The 26,355-nt window shown below is 39.1% G+C and overlaps 1 protein-coding gene across 1 annotated transcript in view; it reads left to right on the plus strand.

Annotated features, from left to right (window-relative positions):
- The window catches only part of ANKRD33B (ankyrin repeat domain 33B), a 44,542-nt gene that overhangs the window by 8,104 nt on the left and 10,083 nt on the right, over positions 1 to 26,355 (plus strand). The window contains exon 2 of the mRNA XM_066186157.1: positions 20,697 to 20,826. Coding sequence (XP_066042254.1) covers positions 20,697 to 20,826 — 130 coding nt within the window. The remainder of the gene's footprint in view (positions 1 to 20,696; positions 20,827 to 26,355) is intronic.

Here is a 26,355-nt window from a genome sequence, read left to right on the forward strand (position 1 = left end):
TGAGTCCTGTCTGCAGGGAAAACTGGGCAGTACGACCATATCAGAGACACTGCTGTGTTACATTGCTTCAGCAGAGCTCCCCAAGCAGAGCTGCCAGCCTGGAATAAAACATGCAGTGTTCCTGGAGGAGCAGCCTGGCCAGTGGTTTGAGGGGAGAGTGAACCATTCAAGGCTGACAGGGAAGGAAAACTCTTTATTTCAAGGCCCCTGGGAACAGACTGAAAGCCTTTTTCTTGTACCCCAGGAACAGGCGCAATCTCCCAGGCAGACTGTCCTACAACCTGCAAGCAGTGGCTGTGTGAAAGGGCTCAGGTGGTTCTGGGATCCCCCATTAACTTCCTGCCATCACCAGTCAATGGGACAGAGGTCAAGCTGTGCTGAGTCCTGCTGTCATTTATGTGGGCTGGGACTGAACTTTTCTTGCCAGCTATTTGTGGCTGTGCTTGCTTTTGCTTTACTGCACTGATGCTATATGGTCTGCAAGAATTTTACAGTCCAGAAAATTCTTCCGCTTGCAAGAATGCAACAAGGATGCCCCATGTGTGAAGACACTCATGAGCAGAACTGCCTGTGGGATAGGAACTGGAACTGAGTACTAGATACATGCTAATCTTTTTAGTTCCTTACTTGAATTAAAATAGTGTGTTTATTGAAGCCAGATGTCTCAGTGCATTTACAAAACTTATCTCCATAAAAGTTCCCATGAAGTGTGTAAGATCCTTTACGTATTTGTGGATACATGAAGCAAATATTGAAATATTTAATACTCAAGTTAAACATTTCAAAAGCAGTAAGTTTCTAAAGCACCTGAAAGGAGATTGGTATGATGGGGGTCCTCCTCTTTCTCCCAAATAACAAGTGATAGGACAAGGGGAAATTGCCTCAGGTTGTGCCAGGGGAGGTTCGGGTTGGATACTAAAAAAAATTTCTCCACTGAAACAGTGGTTAAAAGGGGAATCTGTGTGAGGAGCTGCAGAAGTCACTTAGTTTTTTCAGCCTGGAAAAGGGGAGGCTGAGGGGAGACCCCACTGCAGTTACAACTTCTTTGTGAAAGGAAGAGGAGGGGCAGGCACTGATCTCTGCTCTGTGGTGATCAGTGACGGGACCCAAGGGAATGGCCTGTAGCTGAGTCAGGGGAGGTTTAGGTTGGATGTTAGAAAAGGGTTTTTCACCTAGAGGATGGTTGGGCACTGGCACAGGCTCCCCAGAGAACTGGTCACAGCACCAGCCTGACAGAGTTCAAGAAGCGTTTGAACAATTGTCTCAAACACAAGATGGGATTTTTGGGGTGCCCTGCATAGGGCCAGGAGTTGGACTTGATGATCCTGATGGGTCCCTTCCAGCTCAGCTTATTCTCTGTGATTCTGTGCAATTCTGTGATTAAGTGTTGGAACAGGTTTTTCAGGGAAGTGGTGCAGTCACCATGCCTGGAAATGCTGAATAGTGAGTAGATGTGGCACTTCACAATGTGACTTCATGTACATGGTGGCATTCCATTGAAGGCTGGAATTGATATCTTTGAGGTCTTTTACAGCCTTATTGATTCTATGATTCTAATATCAGCAGCCCAGAACAACAACAACAACAACAACAACAACAACAACAAAAAAAAAAAAAAAAAAAAAAAAAAAAAAGAAAAAGAAAAAGAAAAAGAAAAAGAAATTGTAAATAAATGTCAACTTTTCTCTTGAAATTAATCACCCAAATTATTTTCTTTTAAGGCAAGAGATTATGAAATGTCTTTTACTTGCTATTGCCATTTTTTATTTCTGTGGGCATTTTTAGCTTGACCCAGTTTATTCTCATTAGAGTCAGCACAGCTGATTTATGAGCAGAGTCTCCATTCACAAATGGGTGCAGGCAGACCTGAGGTATTCAGGTATCCATCTATGGCAATGTTCACAGATCACAAATGCACTTACCATCCTCTTCGTATCTGAAGTCAAATGAGGGAAAAAAACCATAACCTGAAAATTTCAAGTAAGATGATGCTGTTTCCCAGTGCTTCTCTTATCTCAGGCCCAGCACTCTCTTTTCTGCTGTTGCAAAAATTATGAAACCCCCCAGGTATCAGGTGTCAGCAAAAAGTGCTGTGATCTCTCTTTGGAGTTTCAGTACCTGATGCTAGTTCAGTAGGAGCTAGCCTCCTGCAGTAGGTAACTGCAGTAAGATAGTAACCATGGGGCAAAATAGGCCAACACTGCCAACTAAGTGCCATAAATACATGTGATATGGATGAAGATATCACAGAGAGGAAGGGTTCTCAAAAATTGCAGGGGTTCCTTTAGTGCCAGGGAGAAAAAGAGTGGTTCCAGGGCAGGCCATGGCAGTGCAGGAGCAAGGTGCCCGAGGCACAGGGACACTCTTGCCCTGCTGCTTCCAGCTCAGGTCGCAGCTGCTGTGTCTGCTGGAGCAGGGGTTCATACCCTGCCTTACCTGCTCACAAGGCCACATTCACAGATACCAACCAGTCATGGGCAAAGTCCACGTTGTTTACCTGTTGTGCATGTGTTGCTGAAGTAAATCTCCCCAGCAGAGTGAGCTGAGGGCTGGTGGCTTCAGCCTGGACTGCTTAGAGGGAAACACAGACGCTTTGAACACTTCAAAAGCTGTGTGTGCAGAGGAGCACAGTTCACAATCTTGTAATGAATATCCTTGGCAAACTAGTCTATTGTCAATTATCTGCCAGCCTGCGGAGTTTGAAAATTTAGGTCAAATATATCCAAATTTGTGTTTTGAGAATTTATAAAACTAAATTAATTGTTTTGAGAATTAAAAAAAAAAAAATCAGTAGTGTTTTTTTCTGTAAAGTAAAATAGTAACTGCAATTGCAGTTGTGAGTTTAATGTGTGTATTGGCCCCTTTTTTCTGTTTACTCTCTGCCATCCACAAAACACATTCCTCTGGGGAGGAGGTTTTTAAAATAGTGCTTAGTTACCCTGTTTAGATTTTGAGTACTTGCCTAAAAATACTGTGTATTTCCTCTTTCTCATGTAATTTCTATTTCTAGTACTGTGGCTGCATCAGATGTGATTTATTACTAAATTGTTAGTGTGTATCATAAAGGAACTAAGAACTAGAGCAAAGCCTGTACGGTTTGGCAGCTTATCAGTCACAGAGCAAAGGGCAAGTGAGCATTGCTCATGTCATGTAAACCCTAACAAAAACATTCAAATACTGTCAGCATTGCTGTCACAAACTTGCTTCTCTTCCCAGAGCTGTGTCCTGCTTTTTCCTTTAAGATTTTAAGGTCCTTGGGGAGTGCATCTGGAATGATTCTACCTCATTAATGGTGGTACTGCAACCAGTAATACTCCAAAATACAGGATTTTGGAGTCTACCTGTAGTGGCTGAGCTTTTAGGATTATTGCTACATAGCAATATCAATTAGTATAACCATGATATTTACAGAAATTCTAAAGTAAATTCAAAAACCCAGTGTGAGATTTACAAATATTAACGGGAAGAAGTTGATTTTTGGCTGTAGGGTTTTGGTACCAATGTTGATTAGAATCAGTTAATTGCAACAGGCCTTCATTTTGGATATGTGCTACTGTTTGTTTCTTTCCAGAGATAGATTGAAGGAGTCAGACTGGAAAGGTAGCAGGAAACAACCTGCTCATAATTTTCAGGTAGAAATGAAAAGACCAGATCTGCTCTTTAAAAGATTTCTATATTACTAGGTATAATTCTCCCATTTTGCATCAGAGAAATAAAAAAATCACTCCAAACACTGAGAAAAACATTCAAAATTATTCTGCTACTGCTTCTAGGTGCCTGAATACTGAGGGAGAAAAGTTTTACCATTCTTCCACTGCTACCCTGTGGTCTTTTTAGCTAATAGAACTATAAAGTTTTCAGAAAATCTGGGATGAAAAATTCCAGCAGTTGATTAGCAATTATAAACCCTCTAAGTGTGTCAAGCTTCCACTCCTCAAAGAAGAGAAAAGAAAACAAAACCCAAACAGTATCTTCCGAAATCATGAGAAAGATGGACTGTTATTTGGAAGGAAACCACATTTATTCTTATTTTTTCGATTCAATTTCTTTTCTTTTTCATAAAAATTTCCCTTTCTCATTGATGGGAGTAAAGGAAGATCTTAACAAACCTTCCTGTTGCTTTTACTACATTGCAGCTTTTCTACACAAACCTAAGTGACCTTAATTCCTATTGAACTAACAGTAAAAGCCAGTGGAAACTGACGGCTTCACAGCCAACCTCCAGATCAAGGCATTTTGAATGAGGGATGAAAATTTTAGCAGTAGTGAAAGGGGAAACCAGGAATTAGTTAGAAAATTGACTATATAGTCTCTGAAAAGATCTTAAGTCTAAGTTAAGATGAGGTATTTCTCCTCAAGCAAATATTTAGGCCAGAGATATATGATGCAGACAGGCACATATTGATGAGGTTATTCATGCCATAAAAATGTAATATGAATGAAGATATACAGAAAGTAAAATGCTATAAAATCAACAATTTTCAAATCTGGGTGTACAAGTTTTCCTTGCACATGAATTTAAAAAGAGAAGGAAATTATAAGTTGTTAATCTTCCAGTGGAGGCAAGACCTTGATATTTCCTCCCTATGCTTTCTAACATCCAGCTGTGTAGGATAGGTTACAACACACCTTTTTATAAGGGTGGATGGCAGACATGACACTCCTGAATCAAAAATAGAAAGGATCATAACTTGTAAGAGTTTTGAAGTCATTAAGGTACACATGCCCTTCAGTTTAGTGCTCCTGTATGAGTCATTGCCTTTGTGCAGCTGATGCAATTTCATATGACCTCTGTCTTTAAACAGAGGCATGGAAGGGGTTTTTGTCTCTCATTTGGTAGAGCTGGGCAGAGTCTGTTAGGCTTCTGTAGCAAGTGGAATGTTCTCTGTGGAATAAAGGGCTGAGAGGCTTTGAAGTCTACGCAGTTAGAATATCATCTCTTACCTTTTCAGAATTGAAAGCATTATTTGTACATTTTTTTGGCCAAAGAACAAAGGTGGGAGTCAGACCTAGGAAATGAGACATGTAGCACTGGATGATAAAATGCATATTAGAGGAATTTAAAAAATGAAGAACAGAATGTGCATCTCTCAGTGCCTCTGCTTCTAGAGGTTAGGCCTGAAGAAACTGCACCTTTGTAGAGTTGGTGGTAATGAAGGAGTGTGTTTGTTGCTGCCAAGCCCTGTGTCCATGCCCAGGGCAAGAGAAGAACAAGATTTGGCAGTAGAGTGTGCTGCTGGTTTGCCTCACAAGCTCTTGTGGCTGAGCTGCTCTGGTAGAGGGCTTTGTCTAAGCAAACAGGCTGGCAAGGTGAGGCTTCATGGGGAGCCCTGTATGGAGCTGGGATGTTTAATGCTGCTGAGATTTACTGTCCTCAGACCATACAGAGACAGATTTAAGGATGCTCCTTAAAGGTGCACTGCTGAAGGAGAGCAGCTAGTGCTCCACGCACTCAGTTGTGATGAAATGGAAAGAAGTGCCAAAAAAATCTTTTAAATGGCAAAATATTTACCATTTAGCATCATAATTGTGGTTGAATATATTTAATCATCAGTCCAATTGAGAAAAGCTGTCATTGTAGGACACAAAAGAAAGATGAGAGACTCCAAATATTTCAGAAGGCAAAGAGCATAGAAAAAAGGCTTTATTGTCTAATTCTTACTACCTTTTATAAGGTGTTCCAATACAGACTTAACATGATTGGTGTATAGGAAAAACACCTCTCTAATCCCATTGGTTAACTAGAGAAACAGCAAAACACCACTTGGAGAAAGACTGTTTTGAGAAAGGATAGTTATTTGCCAAGATTGTTTTGAGAAGAAACTTTCTTGAGAAATTTTTCCTTGGGAAAAAGTTAGCAGCTGCTAACAGGCTAAAAATCTCTCAGACCCAGAAATATCAGGCTCACAAAAAGCCAGTCTTCTGTTTTTGCTTCCATCTCCTCTAAAATTGCTTGATTTGTTCTTGAGCATGGCTTGTGAGTGACTGCTAAATGGACAATGACTAATATAAGAAAAAATAGTGTTATTCTTTATGGAGTAGATACATAGTGGGATTTGTTCAGTGTAATGTATGCAATTATGTTGCACAGTTGAAAATATATGTTGTCTTACATTGCTAATAAGAGAATACTGAATTAATAATAGAATAGTTGATTATACCAGCATTTGCTACCTTCATTTTAAATACAGAAATACCTCCTTATCCCAGCTTCTTATTCTCATTATTCCTATTTACTGCTAACCGCTCTGTGCTTATCTAATGGTGGGAGGGTTTCCTTCTCTATCATGCTCTTCATCATTATGAAAAGTAAAAGTTGCACAAATAATAATGGAATCTTCTTTGCAGTATTTCTTCAAAGCAAGTGTGCTCCTTCTCATCTCTTCGAAAATTCCATTGCTTTGAAGTTGGGCACTGCAAAAATGATAGAAATTGTGTTTACAAGCCACCTCTTTACTATTTCAATGAACAAGTCTCTCTAACCAACCAATCACTGCAGTTACAGCTTCCTCATGAGGGGAAGAGGAGGGGCAGGCACTAATCTCTTCTCTGTGCTGACCAGTGACAAGACCTGAGGGAATGGCCTGAAGTTGTGTCAGGGGAGGTTTAGATTGGATATTAGAAAAATGTTCTTTACCCAGAGGGTGGTTGGGCACTGGAACAGGCTCCCCAGGGCAGTGGTCACAGCACCAAGCCTGACAGACTTCAAGAAGCATTTGGACAATGCTCTCAGACACAAGGTCTGAGTCTTGGGGATGGTGCTGTGTAGAGCCAGGAGCTGGACTTGATGATCCTGATGAGTCCCTTCCAACCCCACATATTTTATCTAATTCTGACTTTTAGTTTCCACCTGTGTACTGAGCATTTCCTATAAGCCAGCTATCTTTTTTTTTTTTTTTTTTTTTTTTTTTTTTTTTTTTTTTTTTTTCCTCCAGGGGCCTGCAGCATCACTGGAAGGCCCCACAGTGTGTTCAGGTACTGCTCTCATTAGTGAGCTGCTATCAAAAAAATGCCACCCTGCAGCTGGGCAAAATCTTGACATACCCAAAGACTCTTGTAATTCAATTGCTGTGGCACACTGAAATGTGTCAAGCTCACTGCAAACAGCTCTGAGAAACCTCCATGAAATGTGTTTGATACGTGCTGTTTTTTTTGTAGAGTGCTTCTTTTCAGGAAAAGCTGTTCTTTTGTTGAGAAAGCTGTGCTCTAAATGTCTACTGTTTCTCTCATAATTATAGGTCCCTAAATTAAAAAAAACTGCTTATATGAATTCCTGGACTCCTGTCTTAATAATATCTGTTCTACAGTTTATCTAAATATTCTCCAATTTTATGAAGTAGGAGAACTGTTTCTGGATTGTTCGATGGAAACTCTTTTATAAAGTATATATATTGTATCAATGATTTAGCTATTTTAACAACGGTTAGAATTTCTAGATTTCTAGAAATTCCAGCTATTTGAATACAAATGTGAAATTGCTTCTCCCTCTTTTTCCCCCAGATATTTAATTCTGTCTTCTTCAGATTCAGTAGTACACAAATGTTCAGTTGCTCCCTATGTTTCCTTATTACCAAGGTGAATGGGGTGCATTCATTAGAGGAGTAGGTTTTTAGATCCAAGCACAGAGGCAGAAGATGCTTTCCTGCCTTTTATTGCATGGAGCTAGACTCCTGGCTGAGATAAACAGGGTGGTCACAGGCTCTACAGAAGAGGAAAGACTCACTCTGCTCTTGCCACCAGGCAAGGGCAGGCAGTACCAGGGTGTGCTGGATTTGCTTATTAAACTCAAGTTGTAACACTGTAGTTAACCTGAGACAGGTAAGATGGTGATGCTACTGTGTACCACCTGGGTATTCCAAATACTATTTTTACCTTTCTTGAACTGTCTGCTCACACCCTGATAGCTGTTACAGCTACAGTGAACCCTTATCTAGCCAACTGAAATAATAAAAGGGAAATTTAAAATGGGAATCCACACTTAAGGAAAAAAAAAAAAAAAACAAAAACAAAAAACAACAACAACAAACCCCCAGGTTGCTTTTTAACCACATTATTCATGCTTTTTAAAAAGTTGAGTATAAAAAATCCAGTGAGTTACTAGAGGAAAAAATGTCCCTCTGGACAGATTGATTCTATGTCACAATGTGTGTTTTTGTCAAACAAAAAACGCAAGGCTGAGCTTCTTTCAGACTAATAAGGTGGATGAGCCTACTCCTTAAATACAGCACTAAATTAATGTGAGGGTTTTCACTAGGACTTGCAAGCCAGTAGCAGCAGTGTTCTTGGTTTAGCCAAGTGCTAGTCTCAGATCTTTCAAGACTGTAATTCTGCCTTTTCTTAAAATAGAAGTATTTTTCACGGGGTGATGCTAAACCTTCAGGAAGAAACCATTCCTTAATGAGAAGCCTGAGGCATGCTGGATTTCCTCTCCAGTGACTGTGTGCAGCCTATCAGTAACTTTATTACTTAAATAGACAGAATTGTAGGTTGATGGGTTTTATAGTAGCAGTCCTTGCTCTCTAATCAGCCATGAATATTACAGAGCCGACGTTGTAGGTGTAAGTCACAAGAGCACAACCCCGTTTGCCCTTGACCAAAGCACATTTACATAAAAAATAGAGGTCTTACTGAAACACAGGTCATGTGCTCTGCTGTAATTTAAAATGTGATCACAGTCACCAGTGGTTCTAACAGCTATTAAAGATGAAAACGATGACAATAAAATTGATGGTGCTCATGAACAGTGCATCACTGAAAAATTGCATATTTTGTTTGAAGGTAGTGCTTTCACCCAGAACTGAAAATCTCCAGGATTCAGAAACTGTGAAATTTTCAAGGTTGTGTTAAAAAACATACTATCACGGCCTCTTTTCTCTCTCTCTCCCCCCTTTTTTTTTTTTTTTTTTTTTTCTTCTTTTTATGGAGACTCACTTTTTAGTGCAATTTTTGGAACACTAGTAATAAGCCCTGCATAGGTGAGAAAGAGCAAAAAACTTCCTATGAAGTCAGAAACTGTGGTATTTTCCTTCAAGTTTCATCCTAGGACTAATACCTATAAAATACTTTTTTTTTTTTGCCTCCAGCATGGTCATCTGTAATATTCCACAGCAGCTGCATTCCATAGAGCTGTAGATTACAGGATTGCAACCTTTTAGGATCACAAGAGTTGACACTAATCCACACATACAAAAATCCACTTTAAATCTCTGAGTGAAAAACAGCCTCGTCCATTCACCACAGATGCATCTATTTCTCAAAAACACTTGTTTTCTAATAAAAAGCAGGAGACTTTTTTTTTTTTATATTTATGCACCAAAAAAAAATTCTTCTGCTTTATTAGAGTTAGGGAAAGAACAAGAAGGGGCATAAATGAGTGGAAAACTAGTCTAAGTAAAACCAGAAGCATAACCTACATAAATGAAGCTCTTTCATTGTGGAAAGCATAATGACAAGGGCTTTCAAGAACTTGGACACTTTGACATCCAAAGAACTGTTGTCACTTGCAGTAGCTGATGATAAACTGAAGAGGCAAGATGATGAGATCACATCAGTGGGATCTTTGCTTGATAGAAGTAAAATAGTAATGCCTGGTCCAGGTGGAGAATGCCTTTCATATCTACCAGTAATATTTCAACCTACATTTCTTTCTGAACATTGGTATTTACCTTGCATTCCCATGAACAACAAAGTTGTTGTTTACCATGTTTTCCTCTTGTTTGAAAAGAGGATTTTGACTCTTGCTATGTGGTAGCACATCTAGACTGAGGTATGTAAGGTAAATGTTATAGGGGAAATACTAATACTCTCATCTGAGACACATGTCCCCTTCTGCAGTGCAAGGGGAGCTGGTCCTTTTCCCTGTCTTTTTCTCACTGGGGAATAAAATTTACCACATTTTCCCGGGCCATTTTTGTCAATTTCAGGATCAATAAGCTTATTATTAGACGATCCAAGATCAAGAGGCAGGGTTATTATTAGAAGTGCTAGAGAAAAGGAAGCAATGAGGTTCAAGAGGTGGAGCACGGGATTGGTTGGGAAGAAGACACAATGAGGGAGTTAAGTATCCACTAATGCCATTATGAAACACATTGTGAAATGGCACTCTGAGACTGGGCCTCTAGCGCTCTTATAGCTTCTTTAGAACAAAGGGTGAGGAAATAGGCTGGTGACAAAATTGTGTGTGGTATTATAGAATCTTAGAGTCATACAATGGGTTGGGCTGGAAGGGAGTTTAAAGCTCATGTAGTTCCACCTCATTATGCAGCACTGTGTGTAGTGTGTGGTCAGTTCCCCTTCTTGGAGTCACAAGAAGGGTGTACAGTTGCTCTTCTTGGTGAGAATAGGGCCTCTGAAAGGAAGAAATTTCACCCTGAGGGGTATTTTACTTCATCAAGATGATTTCCTTCTGAGAAAGAAGAGCTTTTGGGTTTAATGATTTTGTTTGTTTGTCTTTTGGGTTTTTTAGTTGGTTGAGTTTTTGGGTTTTTTCTCCCCACTGACAGACAGACCTGTTCCTGGGCTCTTTCATTACAAGTTTTGGGTCTGGTGCCATTTCACAACCAAAAGGCTCAGAAGAACAGTAGCAAAATGAATGGAGGAAAACTTGTGAAATTTCTTAGGAAGGCCTTTCCTAGACAAAACTACAGTACTTTACTGCCACAAGAGGGTGCTTGCAAGCTCATCACTGGTCATTTCAGAGACTTTCACAGTGAAAATGTTCTGGTGGCTTTAAAATGTTCTTTACGGAAGAGACAGATTAGATACAGTGATAGATTCTGAGGGCGGAAAAGGTTGTACATTCGTCTTTTGCTCAGTGTCAAACTGAAATTTATCTTTACTAAGATTTTGTGAGTCACTATTTTTGGAGAGGTCTCCTAAAAAAACAAACCAAATTATGCATTCAAACACTCTATTAAGCTTCTTGCAACAGATCTCAGCTACAGCTTGCATGCATCTGACAGAATATAACAAAAAGGAAAATGATCTATTAAACACAGAGAGGACTTGAATCATATGCTTTAAAGCCAAAGGGAGCTGTCTTTGGCAGTTATGTCAGTGCACAAAATGCATTTCACATGGCTTATGAATGCCCTACAAAATGCTTTTTAAATTATGCAAGCACCTTTTCATCCTAGGTGTGTATGAAGGTATGTGTATATTTAAAAACAAGGAGAGAAGTTAACCGTACAGTTTGTCAGCCACGGGACATGGAGTTCACATCTAAACCTGTTTCTGGATATTCCCAGAGGTCTTATATGCTGAGAAAGTGCACTGCATACAGGTCACACCTGGTTTGGTTATGCTGTTAGGTGATCCAGCTTTGACTATCACTTTGTTTACCTTTTAGGGGGTTTGTCTTTCTGAAAATAGAATAAACAAAATGCTTTCGTGATAGAATTCACAGGAAGACTACAATTTTGACATCGAATTTTGAAGTAACCTGGCAATTGAGAGACTCCCTAAGATGTTTTACATATAATTATATCCACAAAAGGTATAGTTTGAGCTTTATTACAAACACTCTTTCGTCCAGGGATGCCCAAACGCACTGCAGTTTTGTGCAGCAAATAGCCAAAGCAGCACGTGATCCCAGCCTCAGGTGTCCTCAGGAGGAAGCAGTCAGCACTTTTCTGCTTTGAATGTATCGATAGCTGGAAACAGCTGTTCCAAGCAAAGCACAAAAACATACCATTCGTTTAAGCACCCAGAAACACATTATCCTTGTTCACAAAATGGTTTCCGGCCACTGGAAGCCTTTGCAAACATTGCATATCAAGCCAGTGAAAGAAAGAGAAATGAAATTAAAATCCACTCACCGCTTGCTGTAGCAGGACCCTGATACTGCTGGGAATCTGTCACATTGCCTCCCCAGGCCTCTTGGAGTTAATGGTTTGGGCAGCTAATGTTCAAAGCACCTTGAAGTAAAGACATGGGATTTGTGGTAGAAATGCCTTCAGGGTTTATATCAGGATCCCCTCATTAAAGTTCAGTACATAGAATCACAGAGTAGTTTGGGTTCAAAGAGGCGTTAGAAATCATCTTGTTCCAACCCCTCTGCTGTGGGCAGGGGCACCTTCCACTAGACCAGGTTGCTCAGGGACCATCCAACCCGGCCTTGAACACTGCCAGGGATGGGGCACCCAGAGCTTCTCTGGGCAGCCTATGCCAGTGCCCCACCATCCCCACCATACATAATTTACATTCTTTTCTGAAGCCAGACATCTTGCTTTCTTAAAAAGCAGAATGTCCTGTGTTTAGCTCAGGCATAAAAAAGAGGACTTTATATAAATTTGGCTGCTATGGATCATGTGTTACTATCACCAACACTATGAAGTCTTAGTAGTAACATTTGACAGTCCTAACACTGATTACTTAAGTGCAGTACAAACAGGTAAGCTAGGATCAGTAAATTATTTATCAGGGATTGTCACTATTTATTAGTTGTACCCAATGTGACAGTCTAAATAAAATGAAAATATGAAATTTAATCTGATAAAATTTGTGTTCCCCTACCATTTTCCCACACTACTTTTTGTTCCGTCCAGCTGGGCACCTCATAAACAGAACACAGAACCCTTTCTCAAAAATGGAATTCTGGGCTGTTTTGCCATGTTATTGAATCCTGATACAGCTTCCTTTTATCTTATGTATAATGCTGGTAAGCTCCACTAGATGATCTGTCAGTTCATTTGAAGGATATGTTGTTTGTTTTAAGCAGCATTTCCCTAAAGTTTCCTTACTTAGTCCTTCTCTAAAATTATGCCTTGTTTAGTTCTGCTGTGACCAGAGATCTTGCATGCATTCCAAAGCTTTATTTTGGAGTGATTGCATACATCAAATATCACTAAGTGGGAAAATGATCCCAGTCTCCTCTCTTTCCTTATAAACTTCTTTATATTGCTTTGTTACACGTCAGTCAGCTGTGACAAGCAAAGGAACTTCTTCTTCCTGCTGAAACTTCAGATTGATGAGTAGATTCCTAATCCTTTACCAGCTGTCACTGAAAAATAATATAGTATTTTAACAAAATTGATATTGAGCATGAATGTGTATATCTGCTAACAACTTGAGCAGTTTTTTTGTTTGTTTTTTTTTTTTTTAAATATGTGTCAATGGAATCACATTAAATTTCCTAACACAAGCATCTGAAGATTAAGATATTCCCAAGATAGTTGTGGCTGCTGCTGGCTCTTGTTCACAAATTCAGATCCAGCTGAGGTTCAGAAAGGAAAGAGCAGTAAAAGATTTTTCATGTGATAACATAGATCCAGTTGCTGCTGTTTCAAGAAGTCTCATCAAGTGTCAGCATAAGTCAGAGGAAAACAGCTGGCAATGCAGCCCAGGCCTCTTGCCACTCAGTCAGCACAGCATCCCTTGGCTCATATTTTTTCTGCAGGGGTGTTCCCACTGTTACATGTAATCCTGAGTGCCTCTGCTTCTGGCCTACTTCTGCCATGGAAATGATTGTCAAGAGGATGGAATACAGCCAGAAACAAAGCAGCCTTTGCTCTGCTGACAGGGAGAGGAGGTGCTGGCCACACCAGCTGCTGGTCAGGTTGTACAGTTCAAAAATGTCTTTTGTGCTTTATCAGCCCTCCAGACCTTTGGACACAGTGTGATTGGGGGTGAGAGGTGGCAGGTGTAGGATGAGAGGTGGTGGCAGATGGAACAGGTAAAGAAGTATGAGAGAGAATCACTCTCCACAGCTCCTGGAGCATCCCTGGGGTGCAGGATGAGGTACAGGGCTCCTGAGCACTCAGGTGTTGTCTTACCTGGACTCTGCCTCATGGGAAAATGAGAACTCCCTGCAGAAGTGAGAAGCAAAAAAGGACCACTATTTTTGGTGTGATGCTCCAGTTCTGCTCCCATCAGGCTTCCCATGGGCTGAAGATCATTTCTTCAGCTATCCTCTCCCCCAGACTTTGGTCAAGAAAGCTGTTCCAAAAGACTGCTAGATGGCTGGCACTTGGGACATGTGGGGCAGTGCAGGAACTGGGCATATGTTCCAGCCTCCTGTAGAACAGTACACAACCCTCAAGTCCCCATCAGCTCATGGGGTTTAGATTTCCTACTGAATTGTTTGCTTTTATTATGTATCTTGATATTATTAAAAAAAAATAGAGAAGGGTTAATATCTCATAAGCATCTTTCAGAATTGCCACGTATTTCTTATGTATCCCTCCTACTGGAATATCTCTGACTACACAGCATGTATTTATTTCCCTTTTAAGTCTCTTATGGTTCTTAGCAATTACTTCCAAGGTTTCTGCTAGCTGCTTATATCACCAGTGATGCTGAAACCAATTCAGATGACATACATGTTAGTAAATAAGGAAAGCCTCACTATTTTTATTACCTTTTCCTGTTGTCTGCTTTATTACACAAGTGGCAGAGGTTCTCTTCGTTGTGTAATGCAAGCTTTTGCAGGCATAGTAAAATGAACTTTCCTGGGACTATTTTTAGAGGTGATCATGGGGATTTGGATTAGAATAGATTAAGTAAGGATTTCTGCAGAGATGATACATATACCTTTTCTTAAAGACATGTGACCTGACTGACTGAAGAGGTGTTTATGAAATAAGTGAAGCTGAACATATCCCAAAAATTGGAGTGGAAAAATGATGGGTCATCATCTGTGTGTCCACAGATTAGACTGTGTTTTTATGTAGTGGAGTGCTGTCCATACTGGGAAATGGTTCTGTAAATGCTCATAATGTTGCAAAGCAAAGGTGGCAATTTTGTGCCTTCAGTATTGAGGCACTGGCAGGGGCAGTGCCATTTGAGCTTGATTTTGGATACAGGATTGGACTTTTGGCTACTCTGTTCCTCTGCAGAGCAGGCAGGGAGTATTGCACACTGATGCTCCATCCTGCTTGGATGCCCTTTTGTACTTCTCTGATCACTTTCCCTGGCAAAATTAGCCTCTCCTCCCTTGCCCCCTCCAGGGATGTGGGGTTTTGATCAAGCAACAGTTGGACAAAATTTATTTAAATTTCCAGTTGTTTTTCTTTGTCACTTTCCCAATACAAATGTGCATGTGACTAAGCTGTTGCAGCCCTTTCTTTAAAAGGTCAGCCCAAATTATTTTCTGCAGATAATATTAGGGCTTATGTGCTTGATGGATTTCTGTAGCACATAAACACCACTTCTCCTGGGACTCATGACCTGAATAATTACCTCGTCTCTGTTGCTGTTGAAATAATCAACCTAAACCAAATATAAGGCAAGCTCAAGCCACTTCTGAAAGTTTCTCAGACTGCCATTCTTATGCTGGAAGGTTTTGTGCATGATACAAAAATTAGTATATAGCAGATCATGGTGCTCAGTGCTACATTTTGCTCTTTTTTTAATGCAACATGAATTAAAAATCTCTGTTGGGGTGAAGTTTCACACAATTGAAGAGCTTTTAGTGGAGATCAGAATTATCATAATTACCCTCAAATGATTTTGGGAGATTTACTTTGGAATACTTGACCTGATTTTAATTTTTTTTTTTTGCTTTGTACAAGAATTATGGTTATATATATAATTCTGTTATAGTGTGATTTTTGTATGAGACAAAAAAATTAAACATATGAATTATTATTTTAATGAATCAACAAGAAAATGTTTCAACACAACTTTTTATTCCTTTATTTTTTTATTCTTTCATTTCCACTACTTTTGATATTTTTTCATAACATGTTTTTAAATTAGATTTAATTTTCATTGTTGTCCTTGCATGTGATTATGGATTACAATGAACCATTATCTCATTTAATTCAATTACATGTGGTTTTAATCACTGCTAGTAAACTAACCTTGCAGAATTGTCATTAGTACTTACAGATGCACGCAAAGCAAACTGGACAGTTGTTTATCACAATGCTTGTGGAGAGCAATGGGTAATACCAATTTAGCCTTTTGCCAGACTCATTTTTGTCTAGGGTGATTGGCAAAAAACTATAATAAGCTGTTTTCATTCTCAGTATCTTGGTGGAAAACAAGTTGCCTGAAGAGAACATATAAAAAGCTAATTAATTGCATGCTGTATGTGATTTGCTTGTTATTCAGCTTGAGTTCAATATTGATCCTTGAGTATTTCTTGTGATCTCTATTATCTGTAATGATCTAGTGTACAAATAGCCTTACATAAGTAATTTTGTCATAATATCTGATTTATAAAATTGTCTCCTGAGATATCGATGACCTCACTTAATCAGTCATGTTATTATGTCCTTAGTCAACACAGCTGAGCAAAACAGAGTTTATTTTCATAGTGGAAGCACTATTCCAGTGTTGCTTGAAATCAAAGGCCCATGAAGAATTATCATATTAAACAGAATCAGAAGATTCACTGCTTGAGGAAAGTATTGCAACCTCTGATTAACTTCAGGTAGTCCCATGCCTGTTATGTTAATTTGTGTACTGTGAGAAGAAAATAAGTAGTTAAACTTTATTTAGAATATGTGGAAAACAAGTAGTTTATCTGAGACTGTTTTGTCATATATTCTAAGCATTATTAATTTTGCTGTCATTTCAAAACAAAGGGGGATCTTTCAAAACTGTGCTGGTTACACAAAAAATCAGATATATCATATACTACAGAAAAACTGTGGGAAAGCTCTGTGAAATGCCAAATATTCCACAGAGGAAAGATAGAGGCCTCAACACCTGGAAGTATTGTGGCTTCTATTTGGAGAAAAAACCCATTACTGAGCTGACTTCCAACCTCCCCTTCTGTGGAAAAAATGACAGTAAATGTTAATGTAGTTGGTGTGATGGATGACTCACACTCCCTTGTTTGTCACACAGAGTCGGTGTGTGGTATTTGAAAAATGAAATAGGATCTGTTGCAAACCTTGTTTCATATTTTACATCTCTTTTGCGCAGAGGATCTGTTTCATTGGTCTGGGAGAATGATGGGCAGCAATTCTGGCCAGTGATCGGGTGAGAGCAAGTCAGATAAAGAGTATCCTTGAAAAGCAGGGATACTGTGCTTGCATGCTGTGACAGATGTACAGTTACACTGTTTAATAAATGATGTTTATTCCTATATATTAATGGGAATAGTTTGAGTTTTATTACTATTTAAAATAAGTGGTGTTTGAGGACATACTGAAGGGAAGAGAAGGGATGCTGTTGAAGGAGAGAAGTCCTTTTAGGCAGAGGACATACTTTTAAGAATTATCAATCTTCCTTTCTCCTAAAGCCTTCATGAGTAGTGAATACTTCTGAGAATTGATCTTACTGATAAAAAATAATGGTAAGATTAAATTTAAAAAATACATTTTTTTCCATGTACGCTGACCATTTCATAATTGCACTTTGACTTTTTATATAAGGAGCAGAATAATGGATGCCTTTGGTGGAATATTAATGTCACCTCTCTTCTCAGGGCAATCAGATTGTTCAGGTTCAGTATTTTCTAACTAAAACCAATTTATTTTTAGATTTTGAAACTACATTAAGTGAACAGTTGTATTTTCCTGCAGACTGCTGTGATACAGGCTACTGCTTTATTGATTGCTTCAAAAGGCAATTTACAGGAGGCGATTTTGTATCACTTATTAATTGAGACTGTTAAAGGAGTTTTTAATATATGAGTGTATTTATTGGTATATGAACTTAAAGATTCCAGACTAATAACTCACTTTGATGCTGACTGATTGCACATGCTGGCTGATCTGTTTGTACTAGCTTTCAGCAGGCAGGATGTATACAGGGTCAGAAATGGATGCAAAGGGAAAAAAAACAAAACAAAACAAAACAAACAAACAAACAAAAAAAACACAACCAAAAAAACCCCCAAAACTAGAAACAAAAAAACCAACATGATAACACAACTAGTCACTGAATCATTGCATGAGGATTTGGGAAATAAGCATCAAATCCAGAAATTTCTTTCAACTTTCATAGTAAAGCTGCAGCCTCCTGCACCCCATTTCAGTATCTGAAAGGTTTGGAAGGGTTATGCGACGGAAAGCAGTCCCTCAGCAAGCAGTCTGTCTCACCCACCTCCCCACAGACCTGCAAGGGGTGGAAAAAACCACATCACCTTTACAGAAAGGACTTCTTTTTATGTCCTCATGCCATTGCTTTTTTTGCTTCTCAACCGGGGACTGCTGGGCATACACCCCACCGAATATTGGGCTCTCACACTCTTATCTGGCCCAGTTCAGATTCGTAAAACTGTTCTTCAAGGATGATTTTCCATGCTACTGCATCATGTAATCCCTCAGAAAGCTCCTGCTCTCTGTTGCCTTTCTTTATCCTTAAGCAAGCAGTCTTTGATAGCATCTTTGGAAAATCAACTTCAGAAAATGTTGACAGCTAAGTAATCCTTCTGGTTTTTAAATTTAGAATGGTGAGTGAGTTTGATTGATTTGAAGATAATTTGAGTCTCGTATCTGCTGAAATCAGAAAGCCAGTGTTAGATGCATTAGTTCCTATCTGATGGAGGTACCCACTAAAAGTAGGACAAAATCCCTCAATACTGCAATGCCAAAACCTCTTGCAAAAAAACCCAAACCAAACAAACAAACAAAACCAAACCAAACCCCCAAAACAAAAACAACAAAAAACCTACAAAAAAGTAACCCCAAACTATTGTTTGTTATTAATTTTTTTAGAATATTTTACTATATTTCTACAATATTTTAACTTTGCTCTTTTACAAAGAGAACAAATAAAAGAGCTTATTTAAGCATCTGGTAACTATTTTTAGAACACAAAAATGTCCTGTGAAAATATCCTCCAGACATTGGTAAAGCAGGGTTGTTTTTTTTTTTTTTTTTTTCATTAGGGATGATAGCTATTTTTAGTTATTCTTACAGCCTTTTTGAAACTAACTTCAAAAATGCCATTTTTTTTTCAGTGAACAATAGAATCTCTCTTCGTATTGTCAAAAGCTTTGGTCTCCAAACAATTGTAAACTTAATTTTCTGCTATCATAAGTAATGGATATTTTACTGAATGACTGTGTGGTGTTTTAAATCTGAACAGCTTTTGGAGTTGTAAAGACCTATATCCTGATCATCGGGTGAAAAATTAAATTATGGAAGAATCAAAGTAATGCTCAAGTCTTCACAATGGGCATTGACACATTTTTCTTAAAAGCAAAAAGGTTTTACAGTAAAACTTGGATTAATATGCACGTCCCACCAGGAAAGTATAACTGTTTAGTAAAAAAAAAAAAAAAAAAAAAAAAAAAGGAAATATATTACTTATGGCAGAATCCTCTGTACAATTTCAATAGAAGGCTTTGAAGTATTACAGGTTCTTCACAAAGAAATGAAGATGCTCTTTATAAAGCAGTGGTAGGCGTTGCTTCATGCTGAGGGCAAGAGTGAATTGAGAACAAAAGAAAGCAGAGTAATTATTTTATTGAAAGATGTAATTGAGAAATAACCGATCTAGCCTGTGGACAGCCTAAAGGGGAGATATCACTCCTGTATCTCAATGAAGGTTTTTGCCACCTCAGCCAACAAAACTATCCAGAATGACAGTGAAACAGGACACTGAATAAATAACTAGCCAGTTAAGATGACAATAAATCAGAAGCCACAGTAGTCATCTGGTGAGCATCTCTGTCTTAGTGATGTTCATGGGGAAAAGAAATAAGGAGAATGTGTAGGCAAGAGAAAAAAAAAAATGACGGAGCAGTCAGGGTGGGCCATTCTGTTTACGTAACCAGGTTGTCCTTGCAAGTCTTTAGTGTGAGTGCATTTCGGGCAGTCAGGGTTACCAGGCAGTCTAAAATTTGTGACTCTGCCATCCCCATCCTTTCAGCAGCCAGGGGCTCACGCCGAGCTCAGGACTCTGAGAAACGCCCTGGCGGCAGAGAGGGAGCGCGGGCAGCGCTGATTTATCTGCGCCCGCCCTCCTCCACACCCACCAGCCCCAGGCAGAGGAAAGAGAGCTGCCCAAGTAATCCTGAAGACTGGAGATAATGGCTTTAATCCCAGTGGTCAAGGGAGCAGCCAGGATTAACCACTGTGCTTCCATTTAATTAATGACAAGCAGTATTTCGCTGTATTTTAGGGAAGCTGTCAGTTTGCTGCTGTGGAGTGAAACGCTATCTGGGTACCAAGCGTAGTTACAAGGTTTACCTCCTGGCTTGGCTTCCTCCTGGAAATTTTATGGCCTCCTGCTGTCATAAAGCACATTAAACAGGACCTCTAAAAGCAATTTAATTTTATTTATGATTATAAAAAAAGGAGGCATGGTTCTAATGAATTTGAATTATTTAAAGATAGCAACAGGCAGTATGAGCACAACTCCTGCCTACCACTTCCCCTTCATGAAACAAGTAGTCGTTTTTCAGGGAATTAATATTCAGAGCAGGTCCAGTTCATCTTACCTGCTGGGTTCATTTTATTATATAATAAAATCAGATTTATTCTCATTTGGGTATTGAGTATATAGCCATATAAGCATAAGCCATTTATAAACAGTTACTTTGCATGTAGCATAATGTAATACCTACTCTCTTAGGTATTTCTGAGGAGCATCAAACATTACTTGCCAAAGGGCAGAGATAAAAAGAAGTGTTTTGGATCTGAACATTGTGCCTGGAGCTGATCACTAGTTGGGCTGGTACCTTTTCAGTTCTTCAGTCTGGAAAAAAAAAAGTTTAAAAAGCTGTCTAGTAAGCTTCTGCAGGGAACTTTTCTCAGTCTGGCAAATCTAACTCTCATTTTATACTTTACTTACAGAATGGTCTTATCGTTGCCTGTTACCAAGGTTATGTGGATATTGTAATAGCCTTAGCACAATGCCCTCACCTTGACGTGAACTGGCAGGACAATGAAGGGAACACGGCTCTAATTACAGCTGCACAGGCAGGTAAGGCTCTCTGTATGACCCCTTACATGCAGGGTATTGGGAGGAGTGTGTGTTTAGGCTACTTTTTTTTTAGGATTTTTTTTCAAATCCCTGAAAGAAATTATTCTGTGTAAGGTTTGTCATGATTTTCTTTGATCTAATTAATCTACAGTAGTATTTATCCAGTAGATCAAGGCTGCAAAAGCTATACATTCTTAGTAGATACCATTAATTATTTTAACTTAAAAATAAAGAAAATCTCATCCCAAGTGTGCAGTATTATAGTGCTTTGTTCCTGTCAGCTGATTTTCCAAACTTTGCTCTGGCAAGCAACAATTGAACACTGTGGATGTCTAATGTGCTGCATTAGTGCTTTTCTCCCATACTTGCTGCACCTACTCCAGGGGGTCTCCAGTAATTGATAACCGTAGGAAACATATCATCATTAAGAAGTACCTTAGCTGCTAAAGCAGTCTTCATCCACTCCATAGTTAAAAAGCAAACAAAACCTCAGCAGGATTTAGTATTTGCCAATGATCCTTTTGTAAGAGCTGATATCCACATCAACCATGTTAAAATCCTGATGCAGGCTGGAGTGAGAGCAGGATTTAGCACAAGGTTTTCTTTTATCCCACCCAGCATGGTAATATTCAGTGAACAAGCGTAACAGATCGTGTAGATGTAAGGGAAACTCCCAGGAGGGTTCCTTGTTTCCAGTGTTCAGATAGAAAACAATCCTTTGATTATTTCTGTTAAAACTGAAGGGCTGTGCTTTAATCTTTAAGGGAAGCTTTAGTTTTCTCTAACAAGTGTTAACAAAGTGCTAAAGCATGCAAATCAGGAAAATTTTCTCAAAGGAAGGATGCCATCACTTTGTAGTATAAAGCTGTTCCAGAGGCTGCCTAGCTCTGCATCTTTGGTTTCCTCTGCATCCTTCAAGTGCACTCTGCAAAGGCTGCATAGCTGGTCTTTATCATGTCTGCTGATTGGTGAAGAGTCTGGGATGTTTGTGGGAGTTTGTGGGACATAGTCCTCACTCCCAGACACTGGCTGCCTGAAGGGAACAAATTTCCATCAGGGGATATCAATGGACAGTACAAGCCACTTCTAAAGATTGGAGCAGTTCGATTTTCATGTCAATTTAGTAATAGCTCCACTGGACATTTCCAGGTAGTACCTAACCTTGCTTTGAGTTGTATCAAAAAGTGAACTCTGCTAAAGTTCCTGCAAGATGGGTCTGCAATATATATAGCCAAGTCATGAGTACAGTAGCTTTCCAAAGAAGGTGGAAAAGTCTCCAAAACACTAGTCCACTTTTATTTATCTGCCCTAATATAAATTTGGACTAAAAAAGGTTTAACACTGCCTCCTTCTTGACCTTTATAACTCATGATAATGAGCTCAGAATTAATTCAGCGGGCTGACATTGATTTGACACTCTCTGTCAGTACTTGCTATTGATCCCAAAAGCAACTGGAAAAAACTGTAGTCAACAGAAGCTTATACAAACCTCCAACAACTTGGATGTTTTCCCCTGCCTGTGCTAATTCTGAGCGACAGTGTTTACACCAGTTATTTAATTAATTACAACAAGATACTTCTGCAGTGTTAATAGAGATTACTGTGAGGCTAACGTTGCAACCAGAGGAGTTACAGTGCAATAGATACTGCTTAATTATTGCTGGATGTTAAGTAGTAACACTGAGCAGTGGATTATAAAGATCTGAAAGCAAAGCTCATGCAAGCTTGCCTTTAGTGGAGAATTTATTTGTTGGGGGAGGGGTTAATTTTAGGCTGTGAAAGTAATCACATTTTTCCAAAATAAATTTTTCTGAGATCACTGTTAGTTATACCAAAACTATGAGTTTTCCTGTGGAAAGCCTAATAGCAAATCCACATTATTTCAGGTATTTGTAAGGTGGTATTTGGAGGTTTCAGAAAGTGCTGCCATTTTTGTTATGATCCACTGCCATGTGAGCCATCATGGATGGCCAGACCCCAAAGAGGAGCCGGATGGGAAAAAAGGTGTGGTCCTGAGGAATTGTTCCTTGAGTTTCAGAGCCTGCATCTGTGTTATGAGATGTAGATACCAAAAGTGATGACAGAGAGGTCTCTTAACTTGTGCTGAGGAGTTTAAAATCCACACTTGCCTGTGCCATTCCATGACTGCCCAGACATGATGACCAAATACGAGCATCAGCTTGAATTGAATAGGATTAAATTAAAGAGCACGTAGAGGCTCAGAAGATGAATGAATTCAGTTCCTCATATTGCTTTTGATAATTTGAGATTCTCATCCTCCAATAAAAGTATCCAGGGCTGAAGTTTTCTGCATAGACTGGCCAGAGAAAGACAGGTTGGAAGGATCAGTGAAAAGCAGTACCATCTAATTAGTATAGACATATAGTAGTATATAAACTTATATTAGTATATAAGCTTATTAGTATAGAAAAGTAACCACGAAATCTTCTGCTTTGTGTGTAAATTTCACATTTGAAAACTGGTATGTTCACCTGCTTTCTCAATATTTCCTATTTCTTATGTCCCTTTTGGAAGAGAGCTTGCCTTCCAGAACTCTAAGTACATTGGGTCTGCAGCAGGTGGTGCCCAGAAATGGGTGGTGATGCTATTGAAGCAGAAGCAAAATCATTTAACATCATTACAAGGACAATGCAAAAAAAAGGGGAGATTGATACAAGCAAGCAGTTGAAATAACAAGAGGAAAGAAAGGGAGGAAGGAAAGTGATTTAGTTTTTTAGAAAAAAGGAAAATAAGGAAAATTACTTTTTTTTTTCTCAGTTCTGCTGCTAGATCATAGCTAGATCAGTATATAGTAAATGGCATGCACTGGTGTTCAGAGGGAGTTGTATTTGCTTAAAAAGTATAGATGTTTTATGTTACAGCCACCAGTTTGGGGCAAGGCTATAGAACTGGAAACACAAAATTGAAAGTTATCCCAGTTTCTGTTTATTAAGAAAGACATGAGAACACAAACACCTAAAACACCCAGAGGATAAAGTCTTCTGGGTGTCCTTGGTTCCATCCATCTGGGAGAAAGCATTCCCTACCCATAGGCCAAACACAAGCGTTTTGCAGGTACAATTCAGCAGTGAAATATTATTTGACAAATGGTCTTCCTTACTATGCAGCTTATCCTTCTGCCTGTGTTACTCAGACTATTAGGTAATATTGTCATTATAGGCCTCTCCTTTGTGGCAGCAATTAAGTGAATTAAGCTATTACAGACATCTGTGCTGATCTCTAAATATGGCTCGCAGGGAGAAGAAGTGAACCCTTAGCATGCCAGTTCTGGTAGGAAGTAGATCTGGCTTACAAACAGCAAGAGCCTGCTTTGAATTCAGTATCACCAAACAGGCTGAGACCAGGGTCATTTATTTTAGAGCTGCATACTATTCACAGCAGACTTTACATCACAGGAGGTTCACACAGTTTACAATTTAGGTACAGATTGCTTGTTCACACAGACACAGGAGAACCAAATCAAACTTCACAGCATTAAATCAAAAGTGTATGACAGGGTTTGGACTAAAACTTGGCAGCTCTGAGTTTTGCTTTGAATTTGGTGTCTATTGGAGCCAGAAATCTGAAGCAAACCTCAGAGCACAGAAGATACTCCAGATTAAAAGTGAAGTGGTTTTCAGGAATCCCTGAGACACAAAATTTCTGGGAATCACAAACTTCTTAATTTTCTTTCTCATTTTACTGTTGGTATTTTTTTCTGTCTCGTTTGAGGCCATTTCTACTCCCCTGAACAGTTTTGGTTAAGCAAGGTCTTTCAGGATTAATTCTTAGGATCACCCCAGATTTGTAAAACTTCTCTTATTGTAATTACACTTTTGGCAAAGGGAAGAACATCTTTCGTGATGTAATAACTGCTGAAAAATCTTCCAACTTACTATTTCTACTTGTTTCGGTCTGTTTCTTGTTCCTGTGGTCAAAAAGCAGGATTTCAACTGTTCCAAAACCTTCATGAAGACACATGTCCTACATCACTGAATCAGAGCACGTCCTGAAAAATAATTTGGGTACAAAGATTCTCCCAGTAGCAACTGATTACTTGCTAGGATTTGATTTCATGCCATAGAATCAGTAAAGCTGAAACCTCTGTATTGAGTAAGCAGGACCAGGTCACTTGATCCTGCCTTGAACCCAGTTCACTTTCACTCTGTTCAGCTTGTTGTGGTTTGCTGAATCTTTATATATCATTCTCATCAGACTGCACACGGTACAGGGAGCTTTTTATTTGGTTTTCTCTGGCTCTGGAGTTGCTCATCTGATCTTCATTATCTCTACATCTGCTTAGGTTTCATGAGAGTCTCCAGTTATGCAGAAAGGTAACAAAGTCAAAAAATTATAGGAAAGAGTAACACCTGCAACACAAATTAATTGGTAAAGACTTTCTTAACTTGCTTTTCAAAGCGAATGGAGGTCTGTGTTGATACAAAGTGGCTGCTGATGAAATCCACACCAGATGTGACGCCACAGACTTTTAAAATTGTCCTGTATGAATTATAATCTGCTTCAGTAACATTTCTAGATGAATTTGAATGGCATGCATTACAGAATAGTCATCTGGTCTGCAAAGCGAGATGAGGGAATATTTTTACAGCTCCTACTAATTAAATTGTGATTGTTGCAGCTGCCTGACAGACGGCATTATTTTATAGAGCATCAAAGCATCATAAAATGATTGACAAGTGAAGGGAAAACTGTTTTGAATGAGTCGTAATGGCACTAGCTATTCATCTGATAGTCCAATTATAAAGATTTGATGTCTTAATTGGTCTTCCAACCATTTAGCCAGAGATGTGTTCAGCTCCTCAGTATAGCCTTGTAGACACCAGTTATCCTGGCATACAAGCCACACGAATGGCAACAACAGTTGCTTTTAGAAACAGAACTCAAATAATTTATTTTACTACCAAAACTGAACATCAATCCCATTTTCCAACTGCGGGAGAGTAGGCAAGTGGCTTTACACTGTCAGATGGAAAAAAACAAAATGTGGGATCCTACACAAAATATTCCTTTCTCTTTTACCAGGCCTGGCATGATTTGATGGCATTATTGTCTGGAACAAGTATGTGCAGTCATCAATTTTAATGAAGAACCATGATTTTAAGGCTCAAATTTACCAGGGGAGGGAGAAAGCTGAACCTTTGCAATCAGTTGCTCCTGGTGAGGGGCCTTCCTTCCATAAGCTGTAGGGATTCTCCCTGAAATGCTACTCACTGGGTCAAGAAACCGGGGCCCCTTGCAACCTCAGAGTCACCATTTCTGGTCTTCAATTATTTTCTTACCTTAAACTGACTTTTCAGAAAGGTGAGCAATTCAAGAGAAGGTGGGAACCCAGATTTTCCACCTCCTATCCCAATATTCTGGTCACAAGTCAAGGCCACTTAAACTTAAGGCAATGAGTGGAAGAGGACACAAGAAAAAGAGATCTTATTAATTATCTGCATTTTCCGGTTATCAGACCTGCAGGAGTAAATTTCTGGCTTATCCTTGAGACAGCACTGGCATTGTGTG

The sequence above is a fragment of the Chamaea fasciata genome, unplaced genomic scaffold (assembly GCF_029207755.1).
Source record: "Chamaea fasciata isolate MVZ Bird 193981 ecotype frontalis unplaced genomic scaffold, bChaFas1.0.hap1 SCAF_1, whole genome shotgun sequence".
Classification (NCBI taxonomy): domain Eukaryota; kingdom Metazoa; phylum Chordata; class Aves; order Passeriformes; family Sylviidae; genus Chamaea; species Chamaea fasciata.